General features: G+C 38.0%; 3 protein-coding genes across 5 annotated transcripts; all 3 read right to left on the reverse strand.

The window, feature by feature from the left end:
- Positions 1 to 23: 23 nt before the first annotated feature.
- Positions 24 to 12,932, reverse strand: LOC111489252 (clathrin heavy chain 1-like). Of its 2 annotated transcripts, XM_023137384.1 has the most exons (30): positions 12,651 to 12,931; positions 12,084 to 12,288; positions 11,392 to 11,480; positions 11,202 to 11,280; positions 10,971 to 11,098; positions 10,293 to 10,391; positions 10,105 to 10,213; positions 9,446 to 9,525; positions 9,096 to 9,323; positions 8,933 to 8,998; positions 8,248 to 8,364; positions 7,607 to 7,804; positions 7,399 to 7,515; positions 6,962 to 7,021; positions 6,518 to 6,604; positions 6,217 to 6,300; positions 5,996 to 6,130; positions 5,830 to 5,892; positions 5,647 to 5,751; positions 5,426 to 5,538; positions 5,079 to 5,331; positions 4,834 to 4,970; positions 4,452 to 4,730; positions 3,364 to 4,366; positions 2,645 to 3,130; positions 2,376 to 2,546; positions 2,119 to 2,304; positions 1,504 to 1,626; positions 653 to 763; positions 24 to 543 (listed from the first exon to the last, which is right to left on the reverse strand). In XM_023137384.1, exons 1-30 carry the CDS (start codon positions 12,693 to 12,695, stop codon positions 376 to 378), a joined length of 5,124 nt encoding a protein of 1,707 aa, XP_022993152.1. In that variant the 5' UTR covers positions 12,696 to 12,931; the 3' UTR covers positions 24 to 375. The 2 variants fall into 2 exon arrangements, with proteins under 2 accessions (XP_022993152.1, XP_022993151.1); XM_023137383.1 differs by having other exon boundaries at positions 5,647 to 5,892; positions 12,651 to 12,932.
- Positions 12,933 to 14,182: 1,250 nt separating this feature from the next.
- LOC111489707 (protein ESKIMO 1-like) lies at positions 14,183 to 16,884 on the reverse strand. Of its 2 annotated transcripts, XM_023138042.1 has the most exons (6): positions 16,452 to 16,884; positions 15,778 to 16,346; positions 15,521 to 15,692; positions 15,161 to 15,360; positions 14,925 to 15,083; positions 14,183 to 14,705 (listed from the first exon to the last, which is right to left on the reverse strand). In XM_023138042.1, exons 2-6 carry the CDS (start codon positions 16,299 to 16,301, stop codon positions 14,357 to 14,359), a joined length of 1,404 nt encoding a protein of 467 aa, XP_022993810.1. In that variant the 5' UTR covers positions 16,302 to 16,346; positions 16,452 to 16,884; the 3' UTR covers positions 14,183 to 14,356. The 2 variants fall into 2 exon arrangements, with proteins under 2 accessions (XP_022993810.1, XP_022993809.1); XM_023138041.1 differs by lacking the exon at positions 16,452 to 16,884 and having other exon boundaries at positions 15,778 to 16,445.
- A 1,372-nt stretch (positions 16,885 to 18,256) lies between these two features.
- LOC111489109 (protein SMAX1-LIKE 6-like) lies at positions 18,257 to 22,597 on the reverse strand. The gene is made up of 4 exons (XM_023137152.1): positions 22,508 to 22,597; positions 21,211 to 22,405; positions 20,543 to 20,786; positions 18,257 to 20,321 (listed from the first exon to the last, which is right to left on the reverse strand). The coding sequence occupies exons 2-4, from the start codon at positions 22,380 to 22,382 to the stop codon at positions 18,396 to 18,398; spliced, it is 3,342 nt and encodes a 1,113-aa protein (XP_022992920.1). The 5' UTR covers positions 22,383 to 22,405; positions 22,508 to 22,597; the 3' UTR covers positions 18,257 to 18,395.
- Between the last annotated feature and the right edge of the window lie 705 nt (positions 22,598 to 23,302).

A 23,302-nucleotide genomic window follows, 5' to 3' on the forward strand; every position in this document is an offset into this window, starting at 1 on the left:
GGGGCGGGGGAAGGAACCCAAGGAAAAATGAAAATCTATGAACTTGGTTTTTATCATCATTTAAAGCAGCATTTCCTAATGAAAGGCCAGGCTACAATGGAGGAAAAAAAAATTCTTAAAATACAGAACCCTCAGGTTGCTGCCCAGCATCCAAAAAAATGCCTGCACTAACAAAAGAATATTACAAGACAAGTCCACAACACTATAACACAGGAACAGAACGACAAAAATTCGAGAATTATTCACCCGTAGAAGAAGAAGTGGGGGAGAAGCATAAAATTAAAGTAAGAAAAGCCCCCCATTTGTTGCAGGGTTCAACTCTCCCTAGAATCTATGGTCGATTCCCGCATATTTTTACTAGGTTTTTCTATTTTTTTAATAGCTGCTACCCATCGGTGGCATGCCGAAAGGTGGCATTGGTGGCATTCCCAATCCACCCATTGGTGGTGGTGGAGGCGCAAAGCCTGGCATTCCTGGTCCCCCTCCCATACCAGGCATTGGCGGTGCAGGCAAAGCAAGAGGCAGCAACTGAGCATACATGTTCTGCGGTTGAAGCTCACAATCAGAATACAGAAAGAAACATTGAACAGCTGGGATGATGCAAAGGGGCAACAAATTGATAAGAGGCTGACATAAAAACTGAGGGATTTACCTGCTGAGCAATAACGTCATTCTCTTCCTTCTCTTTGGCCTTGACCTCTTTCTGAGCCTCAATCTTGTCCTTCACAAGCTCATCAACCTTTCCTGTATATTCTCTGATAAACTGCAATATAAAGAAAAAATTTCAGCAGGTCACATACTACTATGTTATGTAGATAATCATATTTTTCTTAACAATAAAGACTAACCGATGACAAAGGCCACAAGAAATCTGTAAGATCTAACTGAACTTAGCTGAGCAACAAGCATTTGTGGATAGTTTCCGAAGGTATGTTAGGTCAAGCTTCTAAATAAGCCTCAATTTTTCAAGCTTGGTGTTGGAAAGTCTAGGTTTGTGTCATTTATGCTAAGATTGTGCAATAGAATGAGTTAGAAACTAGGGTTTGGTGTCGTCTGTATTTGTATTTGATTTATGGGTTTATGATCAATTAAAGTTAACGAGTCTTTTTTTAATAAAAAAAACAATTTCATTGATGAAAGTTATAATATGAGGTATAATAACAGGTAAATTTCCCAAGTATAGTTTTCTAACTTGGTATACTATAAAGTTTAGAATGTGAGATTTGTAAGCTCATAGGCCAGAATATGAAAACTTCCTATCCAAACATAGCCTTGACTCTTTAACCCTAGGTTACACAAACAAGAACTGTGAGCCAAACACCCCAGATATGCTGCTAGGAGGAAGACAGCTAACGGCTTAACTTGGAAGATCAATTTCATCAGAACCAAAACCCAAGTTCCAAAGTTCCCAGAAAACATTGGTGGAAACCAAAGAATCTCCAGATTTAAAGTCCTACCAATAAACCTGGATAATAAAAAGTGGTATGAATTAAGACAAGTCACCTGCAACAGGTATGGGAAAGCAAAGTCGATCATGTTGTTGACCCAGGCAAGTTCAAGAGCAACATCTGACCGAATCAAGTCATAACAAACAAAGAGGCATGAAGCAAAGCATTCTTTCTTTCCCTGCACAGAAACCATTTATAAAAAGATTAAAACTAATTTCATTTGCCGACTTTCTGAGTACAGAAAATGCTACATACATAGCAGAGCTAAAAAGCAAGAAATCATATATGAGATCAAGGCCACCTCCACCAAGCACCAAGCGACCCACGTTCACACAAGTAATAAAGGAAGTGCTTTTACCCGCATCCCAGATACAAGAATTTGATCTATTTGACCCAATTGTAAAAATTGGATTTTCTGTTACTCAATTGTGGATCTTGTAGTGAAAATTTTAGATCCAGGTAAGTCCAAAAAAAAAAAAAAAAAAAAATTGAAGAGCTTTGTTTCACATCCAGCGAGAACAATTGAATGCTGACATATTTTTCAATTATTGGATCTGCAGTTACTTTAACCTTGTGGCTCACTCTTAGCAATTTAACATTCAATATTTCAAAATTTTGCGTCAAAATGCATGAGCATGCTTGTTTAAACAACTAAAAATATCAAACATACTTGTTCGATGAAGTAAACAAGCAACTCCTCGGCAAGTTCACGGTCACCAGATTGGGATGCTGTCTCCATTGCATCCTTGTAGAGATTGTCTTTCTTTGACAAGGCAATGGATTGCTTCCATCTTCCGGCTTTTTTGTATATGTAGGCTGCAACACGTCTCATTTCAAGTAACTCATGCTTCTCGATCTGCACAAAAACACATCATTAAACTTTTGCAACAAGATTTATTACTCATCCAACTGGAAAACATCACTCACCTTCTGTGCAAGGCCTATTTGATCAAAATTATCGTGCAAATCAGTTGATTCACGCAATCTATCATAGTCTTCCTCCTCAACATATATTCCATTCAAGGCCTCATTCACAGCAGACACATTGTTGCTCTGAACTGCAATCATGTATGGCTTCACAAGCAACAAGTGACCAGCCTAATATCCAAGAGAAAGGAATGCACTCAGCATCAAGAGCCAAGACGACTACCAAGTAAGAAATCAATAGAAGAAAAAAAAGGGCTCCGAAGTATAACCTTCCTCATAATATCAACAACTCGTGTGTGGTCTACACGAAGTGCAAGCACATTAAGAAGATCGTTAATAAGATCAGGATGCTCTTGCAAGTAGAAATGCACAGCCTTGTAATACAATTCCACATTAGCAACTTTGACAGCAACATCTTTAAACTGCATGTGATCCCATGCTTCGGGAGAATGATTCATGATGGTAGTTGCAGCATTATCAAATTCATCATACTGGATATACAAATAGGTAAGTTCCTTCCAATGCTGCTGTTCATCACAAGCTCGTATAAGCTTGGGAATATTCAGCCGAGTTGAGAACAGTTTGATATGCTCCATAAGCTTCTCATGGCGGTATCTAGCATACAAAACTCCCAACTCAGTGAAGATACCCATATGAGCACGCTCAAGCCCCAGTCCACTCTCCATTAGAGAGATTAATTCATTGAAACATCCTCTATTCTGATAATATTCACTGACCTCTTCCAGATCATCCACCTATTCATTGAGGCACCACAGGATGGTTAATCAATTACCAAGTCACATCACACATCACAGTACAGTACGGGGGAAACATAAGCATATAAAAAACAGCATCCCTAGGAATTCAAAATAGATATTGGTTTTTACATCTTTGTACACAGGCACATCCTAGGAGGTAAAAGTAAAATAAAATGAGGAGATAAGAGATAGCAAAAATTAAGCAGGTTGAATTTGATTGTAATGCTCACCTGGATAATAATGTTAAGACCACATATTTGTGCCAAGCGGAATTCTTCAGCATCAACACAAGAAAAGCACACTTCCTTCCATGTCTTTGCACTGTTTGCTTTTCGTGCTGCATCAACAGCACCTTGGAACTGTTTCAGTTTTACAAGAGTGACAGCCAATTTGGCCCAGTTAGATATGAAGCCAAATATAATTTTAGCAGCCTCATATAAGGCTTCATCATACAACCGATCGCCAACATTTTGAAGATTAGCCACATTTGGCATGAGAATAAATTCTTCAATCTCAGTCAACCGATCAATTTTCGCATAGGCATATATGAGCTCACTGTCCACCTTGGGTTCTTTAGCCTTCTCCCTAACCATCAAAAGGTACCTAACCAGGTCATGATACACATTTGCATCCTCAGCGGCACGAATGACTTCCAGAAATTGAGTGGCATCATCTGCACGGATAAAAGACTCAATAGCATCGCTCACCAATCCTTCCCTTAGTTGAGCCTTTGCAACCTGGCTCCAAACTGCATCTTCTTCAACCCGGAATGCAAACTCTACAGCTCTTTCAATACTTTGAATGTTATCTAACAAGACATTGACAGCTTGAACATTCAAGTTGAACTTCTTGAAAATTGCAAATGCCTCTTCATACAGCTGTGCCTCCACAGCCACTTCACCGACGGCAGGTCCATCAAAATTATCCAGTCTGTTAATGTAGTCCATAACTCTGGAAGGATCTGCCTTGATGGCTGTCAATATAAGCAGATTTTGCAGATTAAAGTTTCCACTAAATGCAGAGTTTTGAAGGACAATCTTTTCGAGAAGTTCAATTAACTCGTGTGGCAGGTCAGCTGTCATAAAAGCCTTAACAGCAGCTGAAACTTGCTCTGGACTCTTGCTTTCTGGCAAGGCTGTTGATACAACTTGATCAATGAGCTGCCTTCTATATTCATTTTCAGGGTTAAGAACATTCTCCCAGAGATCACCATCCATCCTCTCAACCACATATCTGCATGACAGTTCGGAGTAAATCATATTGCCGATAATGCATCTAACCTAGATAAACAATTAAAATTTTCTAATATATCACTAACCTTGCTTGCAGTTTGAACAATGAGTTTTTGTTTGTAACATTAATAAGCTCATCATCACACTGTCCACGTCGATAGGCCACAACAGCTAAAGTGGGATCACATTTTTCACAATATTTACCCACAACACGGGAATCATAGTACGGATTGTTGGTGAGGAAGTGCTCTGGATTATTGTTGCTATCAATAATTATTTTACCCAGAGCATTATGCACATGGACATCCTGACTTCCCTCACTCACCAGATGCTCCAAAAATTGAGTAAGCAACCGCAACCGATTTCTGAATCAAATAAATTAATCAGATCTTGTGATTGTATATGACCCATACAGAAAAAATCTATTAAGAGACAAGTCAATAAGGAAAAAGGCATCGGAAACACCACCTTTTTTCACATTCATCCACTAGGGGCTCCACAGGAAGCAAAGATCTTACTGAGAGAATCAATCCTTTAATGAAATCTTCAGGACACTCATCATCCAGCAGCTGGCCCACAACTAAAGGTGCATTTCCAGGGTTCACCTACCAAATTATGCCATCAAATTTGATTTAAACAGCAATAACCTTGATATAATTATTTTAATCCAAATGGAAAGATGGAAAATGAACCAAACTAAAAATGCTACATACCTTTTGAACATAGCCTTCAATGTAGCGGAGCATGTTATTGGTGTAAAGGTAATGTGTGAGATCTGGAACAAATCCAAACCGGTCACACACATTAATTAAAGGACGTGCATCAGGAAGCTTAGCTTCCATTAAAAAGTTCTTGGTTTTCTCCGCATCATAGAAGTTTGATTCTCTTGTTACACGTTCGACCTCCTTAATCTGTCCTGTTTTTGCAGCAGCCTCTATGTACTTGAAGTGAATGTCAGGATCCTCACTGTACCAGAAAATTTTAAAAAGAAAAATTTTAAATTAAATCATAAAACCATAAACAACCCTCCCATAGTATTATTTCTAACTAGAAAAATTACCTCGAACTCAAATATGACCCCAAGAAAAAGTACAAGCCCTCATATGACTTAAATTGTTCAAAAAGTTTTATGCACGCATCCACCCCCAACTGTTCACAATATTCCTTTGCAACCTGTACAAATAAACATCAGAATCTTAACTGTTAATTTTGCTTTGCTATGCTAACACCCCCTTAAATTAAACAAACATTAAAAAAGAAATGGAAAGATTGCTAGTTTACCTGCACAATAATTTGAAGGTTGCCTCTGAGATTCACAAGCAAAAGGTCCTTCATACACTCCAAAGCCCACTCACGAGACAAGGTACCAAAAAATTCTACAAGTGACTGCAAATAACCAAATGTAAGATCGAATATACATACTCTCGGTAGTAGATAAGAGATGCAACAAATAACTAGACAAACCTGTGGCTCAATAGCATGTGTGTTCACAATGATTCGTTTAATATCTGGTAGCTCTGTATAATGCTGCAAGCAGGTAGAATTAACAATAAACCTAGCTTAAGTCCATAAAGATTATAGCGGTATAATAGAATTGGAAAAGAGATTGCATTGCTAAAAGTAGTCCTACCTGCAAAGCTCGCACGTAAAGCCCAGCCTTTTCACAAAGTTGGGCAATTCTTGGTCTATCATAATGACTAAACATTCCGTTAGCCAATATGGCATCAGCTACATTTGGAAAAGTTACAAGATTGATCTCTAGGACCTGTGCAACAAAAATCAATAGACAGTTTTAATAATGCCATCAGCAGGTATAAGTGGTTGTTAATTAAGAAAGGTGAGGGAAAAAACCTTTGTCTGGAGGAAAGCATGCTCAGGTAGATTTGGCTTCAAAACATCTAACAGGAAAGCAGTAGCCTCACGAATCAAATTCCTCTGGGAAAAATCAAAGCAGGAACCTTATTGTAAGAATTATAAGAATCACATGTAACGACCCATTCATACAAATAGTTGTAATACAACAAAATGTAAAGGTAAAAAAAATACTCGGCAACTTTTAATGATGCACGAAAAAAAAAAAAGATTAGAAACATGGTAGCACTACAATCGCAATTAAAATTCCTAGCTAAAACATTGCGAAGATATAACAAACCTGAAGAAAAAGATCAGTTATTGTGTTGTAGTCAACAGGGCAACCTCCTTCCATTTGTGACATCATCAATGCAAAGTTAACTGCTCCCTACAAATCAGGAAAATAAATTCTCAGTCTCCCAAAACAAATGGGAGGAGGGAACATCCACACTATTCATGACAGTTTTCTTTTTTTTTTTTAATTTCTCTTTTGCCTGATAACTAAGCCTTGCTCCCCAATAACTAGGAGCACCTGCTCCAGCTCCAGGCTCCGCACGGTTTTTGGTATTAAGCTCACCCAAAGGTTTGAGTTTGGGACCTCTAAGCCCGTATGACGACCAAGAGACCTCAATCCCTTGCCGACGTGGCTGCCCCTAGAGGTCATATTTTTTTCCCCTTTTTCTATAGGACCAGATATCAATTAAATATATGAGTTAACAAGGGTTTTAACCATGAATCTGCATACCTGGGGATCCGTTCGGAGAATTGTTTGCAAAAGGAATAAGTAGTCCGGTGTGTATCCAACCTATAACAAAGAAAAACTTCCATAACAATTCTTGCAAGAACTACATGTGGAAAATCTAATGATGAGAGAAGTATGGTTTATTGTTCAAAACAGTCATGGTCCAAATACCTTGAAAGAATAATTAAATAAATAACACTACAAAACAGAACTGTAGTAAAGAAAGTTTTAAAAACATAATTGCCATCATTACTAATGTAGAGAGAGAGAAACAAAGAGCGCAACTATAATGGTAAGATACTCGACTAATTTTAGATAAATAGAACAAAGAGCAATAATAAAGATAAATCAGAATAGGACTAACTTTAGGAATTAATGAAAATCTGAAGAATGATAAGGGGTAATTCTGTATATTAAACTGAGAAAAGACCTTTCTTTACCTGTTTCGAATATATAAGGATCTTGTCAAATTCCCTCCGCTCAGCAAAGGCAGCAACTACCTTTGGCGTCGCTCTGGCTTTGATATAGATTTTCAAAGCCAGGTCATTGTCCACAGTCTACACAACACATGAATTAATAAGCAAGAGTAGTTAATTTTTAACCCTGAAACAAGAAAAAAGAGACGTCAATAAAATGAGGACATCAAACCTTCACAAGATCTCCTAGTTCCTCACTGCATTCCAACTTGTCATCAGCCAACCAATTTTCCAAGAGGTTCTTCTTGTTCTGGTTTACAACTAAACGAGATAGTTCCAATGACTCAAATGCATTCAGCTTTCCTCTCGTTAATAAAGTTCCAAAATACTGCAGTAGAGGTGGTGTTTGACCAGTTTGCACCGGCACACTCTGCATCATTTAATTAATACAATAATTAATACAAGCCAATGGTATAGTTCAGAAATGATAAAGAAACTTCCTCAAGGTGTCCCCACAACCATCATCATGGATACAATTTTTCTTGTTACAGTGTCTTCCAAATCTAGTTTCATACAAGGGGAAAAGATACTCCAATTACTAACATTGATTTTCACTAATACTATGCTATACTAACTGTTTAGCCATTTAATACCTAAAAGAAAAGGAGAGGAAAAAAGACACCATCGCCCATGGAGAAAGATAGGAAGTAAAGAAAGCAAATAGAAATATAGATATATGCGAAAGAGAAAGTGCAAGTTGCTTTCAGATGTCAAAACCAAGTAAAATAGGGAAAGACAAACAGCATAACATGACACCTACAAAGGTCATAATCATGACCAACCTGGAAGAAAAGAGAAGGGAAAGAAAAATGCCTGAAATTTTGCAACAGTATCTGGTGTACGGAGGATCCCTTGAGGAGACTCAGCAGCCAATTCGGCTGCTTCTTTGTACTTCGTTTGAGCAAAAAGTTCTTGGAAACGCTGGACAACCTGTGAAAGTTGTGGAAAATTGTATCAACCACCCAAAAGTTTTTAAGAGTGGCATGAATGGTAATCAACGGCATAGATTATAAATGTGAAGGAAAATAAGAACAAAGCAAAGTTTAGACAAAAAATTTCAACTCTTTCACATGACGAAACAAGTCGATCTATTCTAGTAGATTATTTCAAAGCAAATATATAAAATATATAAATAAATAAAATTGACACCTGATTGACATATATCATCCTATTTAGATACTTAAACTTTTAAAATCGCTTCTAGTCTTCCTTCTAATTCTAGAAATTAGCATTTCTTGAAATACTAATGCTCATTTCAACACTCTAAATTGATTGTTTGTAAATTTTTGTACGTAGGAATAAAATAAAAAGAGTTACCAAGTAACCAACCTCTGTCAAACAAGTTCCAACCATTTGAACCCAACACCGCCACTTTATGCTATTTGGTTCTATTGGAATCTCCGAGGTTCTTTTAACCACCCCCAACTTTCCTATTTAACTAATGGATAGACTAACCGATGGTGGGTTCAAAAGAACTATGCTTATACAGCAAGCTTACCAGATTTTCAGCACCAGGAAGATTTCCTCTTTTAGCAAGATTGACAGCAAGCTCTAAATTGTTCAACTGTCATAGAACAAAAAAGTTCATTAGTCTCAATTATATAATACAGAATAAAAAAAACATAATTCCAAAAGAGAAGGAAATTGTGGCATGATCATACCTGGCCACTGACAAAGGAGATAATTGTTTGTTCATTGACAGTAGCCAGTAACACCTGACCCCTCCTGTTTATAGCATAAAATCCTCCCACTGAAGAAGCTTCTGCAGTCAAAAATATAGGATCTGGGCTGATCCTATTTCTATATACAGCAGCAGCTGTCTCCAAGTCATATACAAATAAAAGCCCAAGCTTGGTGATCACATAGATCAAATTATATTTGTGTGAGATCTGTAAATAAATAAATAAAATTAAAAATTAAAAAATATATTTAGAAAAAATATCACTAAAATAATAATAAAAAAAAGGGTTACTAGAATCTTGCAAAAATCAAGTGAGTAACTTTTTAGTACCTGCATTGCAACAGGAAAGTCATCAGCAAAATCAGGGGGAAAGAAGAGATCTGCTTGCTTCTTTGTAAATGATGGTTTTCCTGTGAATATTACATTTAGAAAATGTATTATAACAACTATGTTCGCAAAAAGTCTAAGAACGTCACTACGCAAGGCTTCATAGAACTGCTTCAACATGCTTTGGTTCTTCAGTACTATCCTCAGACACTTCCAAGGTTTTTGTTTGAAGATTTCTTACAATCTCTCGCTCAAAGACTCAATAGTATGGATCAATTTTCAAGATAGGATTGTGCATGAATAATCATTCAGGTCAGTAACAGCTTTACATATCCAAACTCATTTAAGAAAACAAATCAAATCACAGTCTACCAGGCACATGACAGATTTGAAAGATGAGATTACAAAATGGATACTTTACATCTAACATGATGAGAACCGGGAATGGGGATTATATCTACAGATAGCCATAAAGACATTTTAGCAAAATAAATTGCAACACAAAAAATTGTGAACACAACAAAAAAAAGATGACATGCCGTCAAAGAATAGCCAAACCTAATATTTTTAGGTCAAATGTAACTTGACCCAGCAATCCATAATACTACACAACAAATTAATCCAAGAAAACAACAAAATGGGATATATAAGAGCAAGCTAACCTGGCTGGGCACCAAGTTCAATGACATGTAACTTGGAAGTGATCTGTCCAGCATTAAGTGTCTTTGTGGCAAAGGATATAAGAGTAGAAGGGTTCTCGTTTCCAGGAAGCTGTTCAAATCAAAAAACAGATAATGCAAAATAATAATCATAGAAGACATAAGAAGTACATTACCAAAAAGCCTCTTACTTTAAATTGAGCAAATGATGCAGCATGTGCTTCAAGAGCTTGGCTTCTCTGCTGCTCCACAGAGAAAAGTTGCATATTCCCTTTCACAAGTTGTGGCCTCTATTTAAAAAGAAAAATGAAAATCGGAAACCTATCAACCCTAGAGTTGTAAAAGCATCATAATTTCTACATATTACAATAAATGTAAGCAGGATAAAATTTCAGCACACCATATATGCATATATATGTTCAAGAAGAAGGCAAAAGGGCTAAAATGTGGGTCAACCAGCCAAGTAGGAAATTGGAGTGGCAACCACAACCAATAAGTTCTAAGGTAGAAAACACTTGGAATGGTCTTCAAATTCGTTTCTGGAAGAAGCACAGCTTGGAAACTATTATACAATGAAGCCTAAGCCATAAACAGAGTTGGTATTGCTTTAGTCCCACAACTACACTACTGTATATTACATATCCTTACAAGTCCTGATTCTAAAATCAGACCTAACCAGTACCAGCAAAATGTGTTGCATCCAGCATTTTTATCCGAATCATTTTTCCTTCATGTGTGGAAGAAAAAAGAACTTCTCCATTCGCATTTTGATCATTCAGAAATTTTTTGTATGTACAAATTTGTATTAAAAAAAAGAAAGAAGTTCCATTTACATGGAGAACAGGAATTTTAAGAAAATGATAACATACCTCAGGTGAACCAGGGGCAATCCCAATCAAAACCAACCACTTTTCAGAAGGATCACACCGATAGTTTATAATCTGATTGTTAGCCAGATTGGCTGTTCTCTCGAACACTTTCACAGGTTCAGAATCACCTATAAGAAACAAGGGTGAAGACAAATAAGAGTGAAATCAATGACACAAATTATTTAATATCCAGGATGATTACTTGAAAAGAAAATAGAAAATGTTCCCAACCTTCAATGGACCAATGGTATACTGCAGTTTGTGTGACCAAGCCCAATGTCTTAGGGGTTATCCATTTCCAGAAGACAACCTATAAACAAAGAAAACTCATGAGTGCCACGTACTGTGAATCTCAATGAGAAAACCATGCTCTGGAACAATCTCAAAGTTCCAATTTGAAAATACAGATTGGAATTCCAACCTGCTCAGGCATTAAATGTGATTTCATTTTTGCCTTCATCTCAATGTTGAATATTTGTAGGTGGTCTTGAGTTGATCCCTGGACTTGAGCTACATGATGGTGGAAAACAGACACGTAAGGTGCAACAAAGGTGACAGAAAATGCAAAGAAACATAAACGCAGACTAATGGTAGAAACCTTATATCAAAAAATGAGCCACATGAGTCAGAGAAGAGGATTTCTGTTTTCACAAACATAAAGCTGGCATGGAGTGAGTTTAATTCAAGTGGTTCAGCATATTTCAAATAAAATTGGTTGTTTGAATCTTGTCTTTCCAGACGAACGAGACTCCGTCACGCTTATTTCCCACAATATATAACATTTTATACACATTACTTTTGAAACTCCTTTTAAGGCATGTATGACAGTTGAACTCAAAAACCTAGAAAGTTGAGCACGTAAAATGATCTTCTCGTGCAGATGTTAGGTCAAGCAAACCTAATGTAGACAGAATTTGAATTAAATCTCACTAGCTTGGCCATCATCAAGCAATGGAATGTTGTAGAAAATCATTGGCGGAAATCTTCCCAGATGACAAAGGATTCGAAATTAAATCATCTATTCAATATCTAAAACCTATACTTCTTATATTAGAATTTCTACAACAATAATTGAAAACAGAAAATTATCAACTCAGCATAATTATACAACACCTTTCAAAGCCAATATTCTAGAATTAGGATTCATAAGTGCTGAGTCCGCAGTTATAGGCCTCCTCAAGGGCTGCATTGGCATGTTCATATCGATGATAACAACACTGTTCTGCGGTGCTGTTTCACGGACGCAAATATATTTATCTGATTCCATTGTCACGTGCGTGAACGTAATGAATTGCGGATTAATTCCAATGCTCGGAAGCTGAAAGGTCATCAGATCACACAACCCGATCAGTTAGTATACAATCCATCTCGCGGCCGGAATAAAATTGGCGCACTCGATAGACGAAAAGTAAAAGCCAGAAATGAATAACCAAATGCAAGATAGACCACAAAGTTGCAGATCTAAACAGAACCAGAATCGGATCTGAGCCAACTACAACAAGAGATAGACAATCAAAACAACTTAAATCGAAAAATCAAGCAGGCAGCAAAGGATGCGAACACGGAACAAAATTGAGCAATCAAATATCCATCGACATCGACTAAAACACAATTAACATTTCGAATTAAGCTTACTGAGTGTATAATTCAAAAATTTGGAAAAGGTAAGAGGAAACACACCGTCATGGCTTCCTTCATAGTGATCGGAGCGCTGGCAGCCGCCATGATGGCTCGATAGCAAAAACTCACGCGGATCTAACAAGACAGCAGAGGAGAGACAGAGAGAAGAAGAGAGATACGGGACGCCTATAAGCAGAAGTCGAGCAAGGCGAGATCTGAGGCAACGACGAAACCCTCGGACCCTCGGAACGACAGAGGGAACAGAGAGACCTACAGAGGAGAGAAATAGGGAGCGAAAGAGAGAGAGAAGAAGACGAAGAAAAGGGAGGGAGTGGGAATATATAGTCTGGCTCAACTATATTAAAAGGAAGTGATTTTTCTAGTCGGATGAAATGGGAAGAAATTTCAATGTATTAATAATATATAATATACAAATAACATATTAAAATTTGTGAACTATGCCAGGCATGTATTTCGGTACGTGTCCCGAGGCACAATTGAATAAATACAGGTTCGGAAGCCAACCCCATTTTTATTTATTTATTTATTTTTCCTTTCCTATTTTCTTCTTAAAATAATTATAATTGGGATGGGGAGATTCAAATTTTTATTTTTAATCATTTTTAAGTGCTCGAGGTATTTTTAGTAGATTTTTATTTATCATTTTTGTTAATTTATTACCACATTTTTACTTGCTTATGTTTAATTCAATTATGGAAATAGTAATCGCAAAGTTAATAAACGTATATTTAAACAAAATTACATAGCTTACTAGATTACTAATGGTAGTTAAATGATATAAAAATGAGGTAAAAACAGTATTTAATCAGTAATTATCCACATAATTGTTAAATTAAGGAAGTTATAACTTATGATAATTATAACTCAACTCTGGTTTTATTTTTATTTGTTTAAAATTTTTAAAATAAAGTTGTGTGTTTTATTGGTTTTCTTAGATTAAAACAAAGGTAATAAATTTAAGTGGAAAAAATGTACGCGATGGGCTGATGTGTCATACTCTCACTCAACTACTCATTATGTGGTCCTAGTCCGCGGGTGGCAAAAGGGGAGTGATGCATCTGGCACTCGAAATGGAGATTTTTTTTTAAGGGGCAAAGAGATGGGCCGAACTTAAACATATGGCCCAGCCCATCTTCTCATTTGGGCCTGTCACTTAAATAGCCTTTTTTTCTTCTTTTCAACTGAATTTAAATCAAAATTTACAAATTTAATCGTTAATTTGTCTCTATATATTGCATAAATTCTGTAAATTATTGTATTTTTTCAATACCAACAACCTAGGTGAAGGACAAATGGGAATCTTACGATAATTTTACTCTTAGAATTCTAAAATCTATCATAATCAACTGTTTGGTCAACTAACCGACTAATAATCATTCTACACGCAATATAACCATGCTTTTATGGATGACTGAGTAGATCTCCTAATCTTAAGAGGCTTTGACTCCCAAACATTCAACTATGTCATCACAGGCGCAATATATTATCCATATTCTGAATCATTTGTATGTTCCAAAAGTCCTTACTAAAGAGGATAGACTTGAATAATGATTGATTTTCTTATTTTTTTTAGTATGCCGTAGAGCAAGCAAGGAGCGGCATAAAGAAGTGGGATATTCAGTCGTAACCCGATTCGATAACCAAAAAAGTTTCATAAGAATAAAGAAGAAATTTATACAAAATCTTTTAGAACAAAGACTAAGAACCAAAAAAGGTTGAGGGTGTATAATGGTATGGTGGAGTTGTTAGGAGCCGGAAATGATGCGTGTGTAAATGAACTCATTCCACGTGTCGGGCAAGCCAGGCAGGCACCAATGGATGCAATCGGCGTAGGTGGCGGGGTCGGCCTGCTGCTCCGCAGTCAGCATTTTGCCCTGACGAATGGTATAAACGGAGGTATGTGCGTCTTTGCGGTACTCAGAGAGGGCGGTGATATTGAGGAAATGGACCGGCACTTTTATTGTCTGCGTTACGTTCATCGCGATGTAGAACAGCCGACGGTCCGTCCCCACTTCCAGCGGCGTCGCCATGTTCAGTACTGGCATTGTCTCTTTTGCGCATTTTATCCCCTCTGGATTGTTCCAATCCAAGCTCCTATTGTAAGAAATAAAATTTAGATACGACATCCAAAACAGACCCTACGAAATTGATTATTCGGCGGAGCTATATCCGCTTTTATTTTTTTTAACTTAAAGTTTGTCTCTTTAAAGGAAATTTGTGGCATGATTTACGTGATATTTACATGGGCTCCACCAGAAAATGAAAACAATCGATCATCAATAAAATAAAAAGAATTAAAGACAGAAAAATTACTTGATATGAAGAGGAGACATGCTGCTGAAAAAGACCATGGTTCGGTTTGGGTTCACATTTTCTTCAACCCATTTCATCCACGTGTTCAACACTCTTCCATAAACAACGGGTCGTTCGAGTTCATCGTACTCCGTTGATCCTTCATCAAACGATCCTCGCCTATTTACATCACATTACAAATAATTATGATTTCTTCATTAATTTTTAATTTTTACATTAAAAAAAAAAGTACTTACAGAACTTTCATGGTGAAAGTATTCATCCACCAAATGTAGGTATTGAAGACGAGATAGTCCACGTCTTTCCAGTTCTCTCCATGCTTATTGATGGACTCAGGCATGATGATCCGGTTCAAAATGCTATGCATCCTTGGATCATCAGAATTTGACTCTACTAAGAATGGGGCCCAGTAGAATTCCACTGTAGTATTATAGTCCTGCACGCATACGATCATTCCCCCCCGTTAATTTTTACAAAAGTAATTGAACCGGCCACCGACGATTACGGGCCGACCGGAAAACTTTACCCATTACAAAAAAATGAAGCTTCAAATTGAAGTAATGGACAAAAGTAATTTGTAGGGAAAGAATTTATACGTGGATTTTAAAGATGGCGAGTGAACCAATCTTTTCCAAGCTTTTTCTGGCCGGAGGAACCGCCGATTGAACCAAACAAACCATGGATTCCCACTGGTTTCTGTTCAATGAATCTCCCACGAACATCAGCCTCTTTCCCCTCAGTTTCTCCAGAAGCAATTTAGCTTTGAATCTTAAAGCAAAAACCCATAAATTTAGTGATTGAATCCAAGTGTTTATAGGTAAAATCTTAGGAAAAAACTGGAGATTTAGCTTACTCGGGCAAGGAACAATCTCTTGGTTGCCACCTCCAATTCTGAAAAACAGAGTCTTTTCTTCCGTTTCTCAAGCAAGTTACTTGCGATGTTAGAAACTCACATTCATCTTCTTTATACAAAGGATATGAAGTGTTATCGAAAACCCATTTCCCATTATACAGATCGCATTCTTCAGGGGGCAATTCAACATCGTCGTCATCATTTTCTTCTTGTTCCACGTTCTGATTGCTCTGTTCTTCGTCCTCCTTGGTAGTAGCGATCGTTTTGTGATTAACGGATTCATCTGTTTCTGATTCTTCCGAGTTCATCTGTGTTCTTGAATCCACGGAAGCGTCAGTTTGGAGGGGGTTAAGAACAGGGGAGCTCTGTTTCTTGCTCTGTTCTTTGAGCTCCTCTGTTTTGGGGCGGGAGAATGAAAACTCAGCAATTGACTTGACGTCTTCATTGTACATGAAAAACCCAAATAGGAAAACGGAGAAAACGACTGCAAATATGGAGAGATTACTGTTCTTTCGAGGCTTCATTGCCGCCAATTGTGAAGAGGAGAGAGAGAGCTTGCGGCGAGATGGCTGCATACGAGAAGAAGAAAATTAGGAGAGAGAGTGAAGAGAAGGGATTAGAAATATAACGACGACATGAAACAGGGTTTAGAGAGAGAAAGGGAGAAACTTTACGTTGAGAATTAGGTTTTTGTTAGTGAAATTGAGGTTGGGTGAGATGGGTTTGTTCGTGAAGAAAGAAGAAACGCCTCTTTTCCGGTTCTGGTAGGCAGAGGAGACGTCTTTGTCAGTATGTTCATCTGGGCTAACTGCTTTAGATCATCTTCTCTGTAAAAAGTCAAGAACATGGAAGGACTCTGGAATTGAGCTGGTTTCATCGGACGCTCATTCTCCACCCCATCTCTGGTCGGGTGGAGTGGAGCCCTTCAAGATGGAGGCTCCCGATGGGTGGGTCTCCAAATGGGTATGATCTATAATATTAAATAGATGGTTAGTTTAATGAAGATGAATGTGAAGAATAATGGGTCGATGTCGAAACCCAATTGAAAGACAGAAAAGAAGCTTCTTTATTGGGTAATAGGCTGATGTTTTTGTTTTTGACCTCAACAACAGCCTTTGATGCATAATTAAGACTCGTACATCATAATTATCTATTTTTGTATAAATTTTCATTCCCAAATTATTGGAAACTTATTTCTCAGAGAAGTAGATGCTAAGGAAAGCATCACCTGTTTCCAAGCTACGGCAGCTTTGGAATGGGGAACTATGATCACCAATTCCACTCTCCATCAAACCCAAAAAGATACTTATTCTTCCCCTTTTTTTTTTCTTTTTTGCTGGATTTTGGCTTTAGAAACTCATTGGGAAAGCTTCACACATACGGATTAGGCTATTGTAAATGGTATCTTAATCAAATACTAAGAGGCATGTTAAGAGACGTGGACTATTGTAAATAGTATCAGAGCTTAAATGTCAAGTAGTGTGAGAGCAAAGACATTAGAAGCTTGAGTTGTCACAAATAGTATTAGACTCAACCCTAGGGCATGTAAGGAATTGGGCTCCATGTGAGATCTCCAAAGCAAACATCCAAAGAAAGCCAAAAAAAACAATATTGACTAACAATCCGATTGAACTATTGCAAAAAAATATTTTCTCATATTTTTAGTCATATTCTTTAACTTTTAGCTTTATACAACTTTAACACGTAAAACGAAAATTTAAATTCAAAGTAATCAAATATAAAATTAAATAACTAAAATAAAATTGGGTCAAATTTAAGAACACTTTTTTTTTTTGTTTGTTTGTTTGTTGGAATCAATAAAATTTGGTAATTTTTTATTGTAGTTTGGGCGAGAAATGTCTGTCATTATTGTTAACAATTGATTTGGTGGTATTTCGTTTTCTCATTACTTGTTTCCCATATTGTATTTTAATGTTTTCATTTTATTTTCAATTATATTTCTATAATTTTGTAATACAAATTACGTCACCACATCAATTAAAAAAAGTGGCATGAATTTAGCACTCAATACGGAATATTGACTTTTAATTATAGCTAAAATAGCTGAGATGATGATCCATGTTAATTAGTTTTTTAAAATAAAAAATAAATTCTTTATTCTCTCTCTCTTATCTCATTTATGACTGCTCTTGTCTATGCTTACCCATCAATGTATTAGATGAAATGGTTGGGGTTGTTTGGTCCTTCTCGTGTCTCCTTTTATCAAATGAGATGCAGACCCCATATTACCATCTTAGAAACGAGTTGCTCTAGTTTTGGGAAGCAAAACAGGGTGCCCCTACTCAAATTGAGCCTAGAGTTAATGGACTCTAACGAACTCGGTCCCTTCGCCTTCGATCATTGATGCTCTCTGTGACTGCGACGCCACTTTTGGAATGCATAAGTCCATTCACAGATTTGTTGCAAATCCAACAAATCTGTGATGAATTCTATGAAGTCCAAAGATGAAGCTGAGGAATGGCTTATAACTTGCTGAACTTTAAATATCATATCATATCATACAGAGATCATAACCTGGAAAAAGAAAACCAGCAAAATTATGGGATTCACAGGCTAAGGAAGGTTTTACAAGATTACACGACACTATATTTTACATCTTAGCTAGAACATGACTTTTGATCTAAAACGATTCTCCGGGGAAGACAGACTTCTGCTGTTTTCTCCTCCGACGAAAGCTCCTGATCACATGTAGAGAGTTTGACAATGGAATGAGTAGAAAGGATGTGTATTCTTTTGAGTTCTAAGAATTTCCTGCTTAGGACTTGCTCCATCCAATCATCTACTTCTCTGTCCCCAAATGAAATATAAGCAGCTGCAAGCAATTGTTTCATCACCTTTGGGTCAATCTCAAGTATGCATTCTGGCCCAAACACACTGTGGAAGATCTTCTCAATGTCCTTTACAATTTTCTCAGCTAGAGCATCAAAATCAAATGGCTTGAAAACTACTACTTGATCGATGTAGGTACAAAATTCTTGTAACCATGTTTTGGAGTTCTCAGAAGTGGAGTCATTATTGCACTCGCCATCAATATCGTGCTCGGCATTCTCTTCCACAGGGCAATTCAAATCCAGGTATTTGATGGACGTTGACGTATTGTTACTCCGTTTCGCCGTTTCAGATATTTCATGTTGATCTGAAGATTCATCAATGACATTGAACTTCCTTTTGCTCATAAAGAAGGGGCTAAGGATACTATTTCTCTCTGTATCAGAGACTGTTTTGCTTCGGTTTGCTTGGTCTCTAAAGCTAGAAGCAACTTCTATGCGCAACGGCCAACTTTTAGCCTTCAAGAGTGTTTCTTCAGAATACTTGGACGATACTTGCTTGTCGAGGGAAGTTATTCGTGACGTTGACGTCATCATGAATATTGCATTTGTAATGCTAACTTCTCTTCCTTGCAGATCCGAGAGTTTACCAGTTCGAATAGCTTGTGACAATCTATTTTGATCAAGAAATTCAGCCTTGTCGACATTTTCAAGCATAACAATGGATAAGGGTTGCTTTCCCAACTCAGCAGCAACGAAATCCAGAACGGTTTTCCCTCTGAATTCTGCATGGTAACTTCTCAGTTGCGAATGTCCAAGATGAAGCATATCAGGATTGATCACCCCATCTTGGGAACTCAAATCGACACAGACGAACTGATCCTTATTGCCATACAATATCTCAGCAAGACCAAGAGCAACTCTTCTTTTCCCAAACTTATCAGAACCAACAAAGTTGAACCATATGTCCCCCCTCGAATTAGATCCATGGCGTTTATCGCTTCTTGTTTGGCATTGGGATATTGTTTGACTTATGATGCTCACAGCCTGATCTTGCCAGAAAACTCTTTCCTTGAGCAATCGAAATAGTGTCTTGACATCCATCGCATTCATCTGTCCTCTACGTTCCGGGCTGGAAAAGGATGAAGATGGAGTTAAAGCATTACGGACTGTACCATTAACTAAATCAACATTTGTTGAGCAGCAACCAGACAAGTCAGATGGAAAATCTGCGCCATTAGGTTTTAATGCTTTCTTCAGCTTATAACTGGTAGGTAAAGAAACTATCCCCAACCCTAAATCTGTGGTGACAGAACCCGCAGATGGGGATGATGTTCGATTTTCATCGTCAACACTGGAAATGGACAGGCTGAAAGGAGAGTTGCGACCCCCTAACTCAAGATCTTCAGTTTTAGATGTTTCTTCCTGCAGTTTGGATAGCAAATTCTTGTCACTCCCCTTGGCAGAAAAAGGAAAGGTGTTCGATCTCGAGAGAGAAATCTTTGGCAAATCCATGAAATTTCTGGGGTTCAAATCTGCGGATGAGTCATTGTGTGATGAAACACAAGCACTGCTACTGCAGTTGTTGACAGCAGCATCTTCCCTTCCATTGTCAGTGACTTGGAAGCCCACAACAGTCGGAAACATGGGTGCTTCTTTTAATGGCTGACCGTGATGAAGACGCTGGCATATATTGTCCCATTTATTTTGGACCCCTGCAATTTTGGCACTCAGTACCAGTCCATCATCTCTGGTCTGCACTGAAGACGTATGAACTAGCTTTTACACAAGAAATGTAGAGGATTCTCTAAAGTAAACTACATATGAGTCCTCACAACCGTAAGATTGTTATCAAAATCCTTAATTACCAAATATATAGATAAGTGAATAGCTTCTATCTGAAACAAACATATCGTAGAACATGAAAAGCACAGCCATAGACTTATATGGAATTGAATTTGAAAGCAAACACTCACCTTGGCATCGAATGCATCAAAGTTGCCAAGCTCAGTCATTTGCATCCAAGAAGGCAGGCTAGATTGATACTGCTCGGAAACAGGGGGAGTAAAAACACCCTTTGAAGCAGCAATTACTTCATCTTCACAGTTTTTATCACATTGAAGACATCGGGAAGGATGTTGGCAGGAAACACTCAAAGGGATACTTGCATCAGAAGGCGTGGAAAAGAATCCACCAAGTGGTACAAATGATCCCATCAAACTGTACCGATAATAGGATATTTTATTCAAACTCTTATTATCAACATTTCTATGATATTTTATTTTTTATTTTTTTAAAAAAGAAGCCTCCTGAGAGATTATGAGACAATTTAACTTTAGATGTCATCAGCGATCTTGTTTTGAGTCAATTTAAGTACATAACAAAACATATTAATTAGTAAATAATCAAATTTCGCTATGAAAAGTCGAGAATTTCTATGTGCAACGCAGATTAGATCTCAAAAGAGGAAAAGACAGTGATCCAAAATGAGACAACTAACCTCCTCCTCCAGGTGTTATCATATTTGAACTACCACCAGTACTCACTTTTCAGAAACAATAAAATAAACCCAATCCTTAAAATTCATGAACTAAGCCTTTATGAACATTTTAAAGTAAATTCCAAGAAAGATTTGGAGACTAACCTGGACCTGGGATATGATTCGGGTCTAAGAGAAGTGATCGGCAACAGATGCAAATCCCAGTCCTTCCCAATCGAAGGAAATTTAGTCGCGAATCTTAAGTAAGTTTCATAGCTGGAAGCTGCGCCGATCAGCCAAACTTTACCGCCATGGACGTCGACCAGAGTTTTCAATTGGCCAACAACACGGCTTGCTCGATCATCGGAAGTATTATCGCCGACAAATGCCTTTAAGTCTCCGAAATTCACTATCAATCCAGGCTCCGGCGACTGCTCCACCATCTGGACAACTTCCACGAATCTCATGTTCAAAGACCCCATTTCGGAATTCTCAGACAAAAAGCTAGAGATATCGTTCTCGAGGCAAATGTTTCTCACACCGGCCAATTCCTCCGGCAAGAAGTTGTCGTTACGTTTCTCAACGGCCTCCGTGAAACCCTTGAGCGCAACGTTAGCAGATGCTCCAACGAGCAGCGGATTCCTTCCCCTGTTTTTCCCTAAAACCTCCCCGATCCTGCGATTATTTTCGTTATCGTCCCCATCACGAAATCCGGAGAGGGGAAGCAAGAAACCCCGACGATTGGGATCAGGACAGTCCATCAAATTACATAGGAACAAAGGGGGCACTCTGGCGCGAGAGTTGTAGCGAAGAAGCTGAGGAAAAGGGCGAATAATAGCAAACTTGATTTCAGAGCTCCGAAATCCGGCCTCGCCGAAAACCCTACTGACGACAGGATCGTCAAGAATGGAGAGAAGAAAATGCTGGAGCTCCACTTTGACGCAAGCAATGGAGGACTGGTGAGAGAGCTGGTGGTACAAATGGAAATTCTCCGGCTGGCGGCGCTGGTTGGCCTGAGAGCGCTTAATGGCGGCCATGAGGGAGTTGGAGACTGGAGGGTCATCGGAAAGTTGAGTGGAGGGGACTCGGTCGAGAGAGACGCTGAGACAGAGCTCGAGTGCCTTGAATTGAAGACGAGGAGAATAGGCAGTAGTTTTACGGGCGCGTGCACAGGCGTCGCGAAGGGCGGAGGAAGGGAGAGCGAGAAGAGCGGATATAGCATGAAGCGACGTCGTCTGAACGTGTCCACGGCGGCGCGCCACCGCCACCGCCTCGTCCAGCGCGTGTGCTGCATCTGGTGCTAAGCATTGCCGAGCTAAACTAACCGCCGTAGGCATCCCCGCCGAGCATACGAAAACCACTTCAAATTTAGAATATCAATTTTTATTTATTTATTTATTTATTTTACAAATAATCTACAAAAAAAAAAAAAAAAAATTATAAAAAGAAAAAAAAAACAAACCTCTCTCTCGATCTCTCGCACCGAGTCTCTTTTATAATTCACAAAATATGGGAAAAAGGAAAAGAAAATGATACGAAATTCTAAGAATAAGAGACTTCGAAATATAAATGAAATATATATATAAAAAATAATAATAATAAACGGAGAAAGAAAGGAAGGGTGACGTGGCAAGAGGTATGACAATGGTGGTGAAAAGTGGGTCCAGCAATAAGTGTGGGCCGTCCTATTGAGAAGGCATTTTACTACAAGAACATCAAGAGTAATTGAAGATGTGGTATAGATTAGATTCTAAATATCTTGTGGCAACATCTTTCCTTGTCTTACACTTTATTTTTTTTTTCCTAAACACGAATCAGCATAAGACATGAATTTTGATTTAACATAGCTTTAAATGGTTATTAGACGTGTTAGATTTCACATTAGTTAGGAGAACGAATCATTTCTTATAAGAGTGGAAATCTCTCCTTAGTAGAAACGTTTTAAAACTGTGAGACTGACGACGATATGTAACGAGTCAAAACGAACAATGTCTAGTAGCAGGTGGGTTGAATAGAGGTGGGTGGTGGTGAGGGGAAAATAGGAAGAGGGAGGAGAGAGATGGTGGTGGGGTGATTCTCAATCAAGGAAATAGAATAGTGTTGAAAGGAAAGATGGTGAGATGTATTGAATCCAATCCACCAACTTGGGGGTGGGACTGGGGGCCAACAGGACACACCATTGGTGAGTCACACTCAGTGATTGCTTACGCTCTCATATAATCTTTTGTTCACTTTTGTGATGTTTTACTATTACTAT

Source organism: Cucurbita maxima, unplaced genomic scaffold (assembly GCF_002738345.1).
Source record: "Cucurbita maxima cultivar Rimu unplaced genomic scaffold, Cmax_1.0 Cma_Scf00014, whole genome shotgun sequence".
In the NCBI taxonomy this organism is placed as follows: domain Eukaryota; kingdom Viridiplantae; phylum Streptophyta; class Magnoliopsida; order Cucurbitales; family Cucurbitaceae; genus Cucurbita; species Cucurbita maxima.

Excerpts from the sequence above, each read along its gene's own strand:
- LOC111489252 (XM_023137383.1), bottom strand. The coding sequence starts at position 12,695 with ATGGCGGCTGCCAGCGCTCCGATCACTATGAAGGAAGCCATGACG. Across the intron at positions 11,481-12,083 it reads TAGAATATTGGCTTTGAAAG|CTCAAGTCCAGGGATCAACT; the intron begins GTGTTGTATAAT and ends ACCATCATGTAG. Across the intron at positions 6,605-6,961 it reads TTCTCCGAACGGATCCCCAG|GGAGCAGTTAACTTTGCATT; the intron begins GTATGCAGATTC and ends CCTGATTTGTAG.
- LOC111489707 (XM_023138041.1), bottom strand. The coding sequence starts at position 16,352 with ATGCAGCCATCTCGCCGCAAGCTCTCTCTCTCCTCTTCACAATTGGCG. Across the intron at positions 15,693-15,777 it reads AGAGATTGTTCCTTGCCCGA|ATTCAAAGCTAAATTGCTTC; the intron begins GTAAGCTAAATC and ends TTTTGCTTTAAG. Across the intron at positions 15,084-15,160 it reads ACTTTCACCATGAAAGTTCT|GCGAGGATCGTTTGATGAAG; the intron begins GTAAGTACTTTT and ends TGATGTAAATAG.
- LOC111489109 (XM_023137152.1), bottom strand. The coding sequence starts at position 22,382 with ATGCCTACGGCGGTTAGTTTAGCTCGGCAATGCTTAGCACCAGATGCA. Across the intron at positions 20,787-21,210 it reads GAATCATATCCCAGGTCCAG|TTTGATGGGATCATTTGTAC; the intron begins GTTAGTCTCCAA and ends TTATCGGTACAG. Across the intron at positions 20,322-20,542 it reads TTGATGCATTCGATGCCAAG|ACCAGAGATGATGGACTGGT; the intron begins GTGAGTGTTTGC and ends TCTTCAGTGCAG.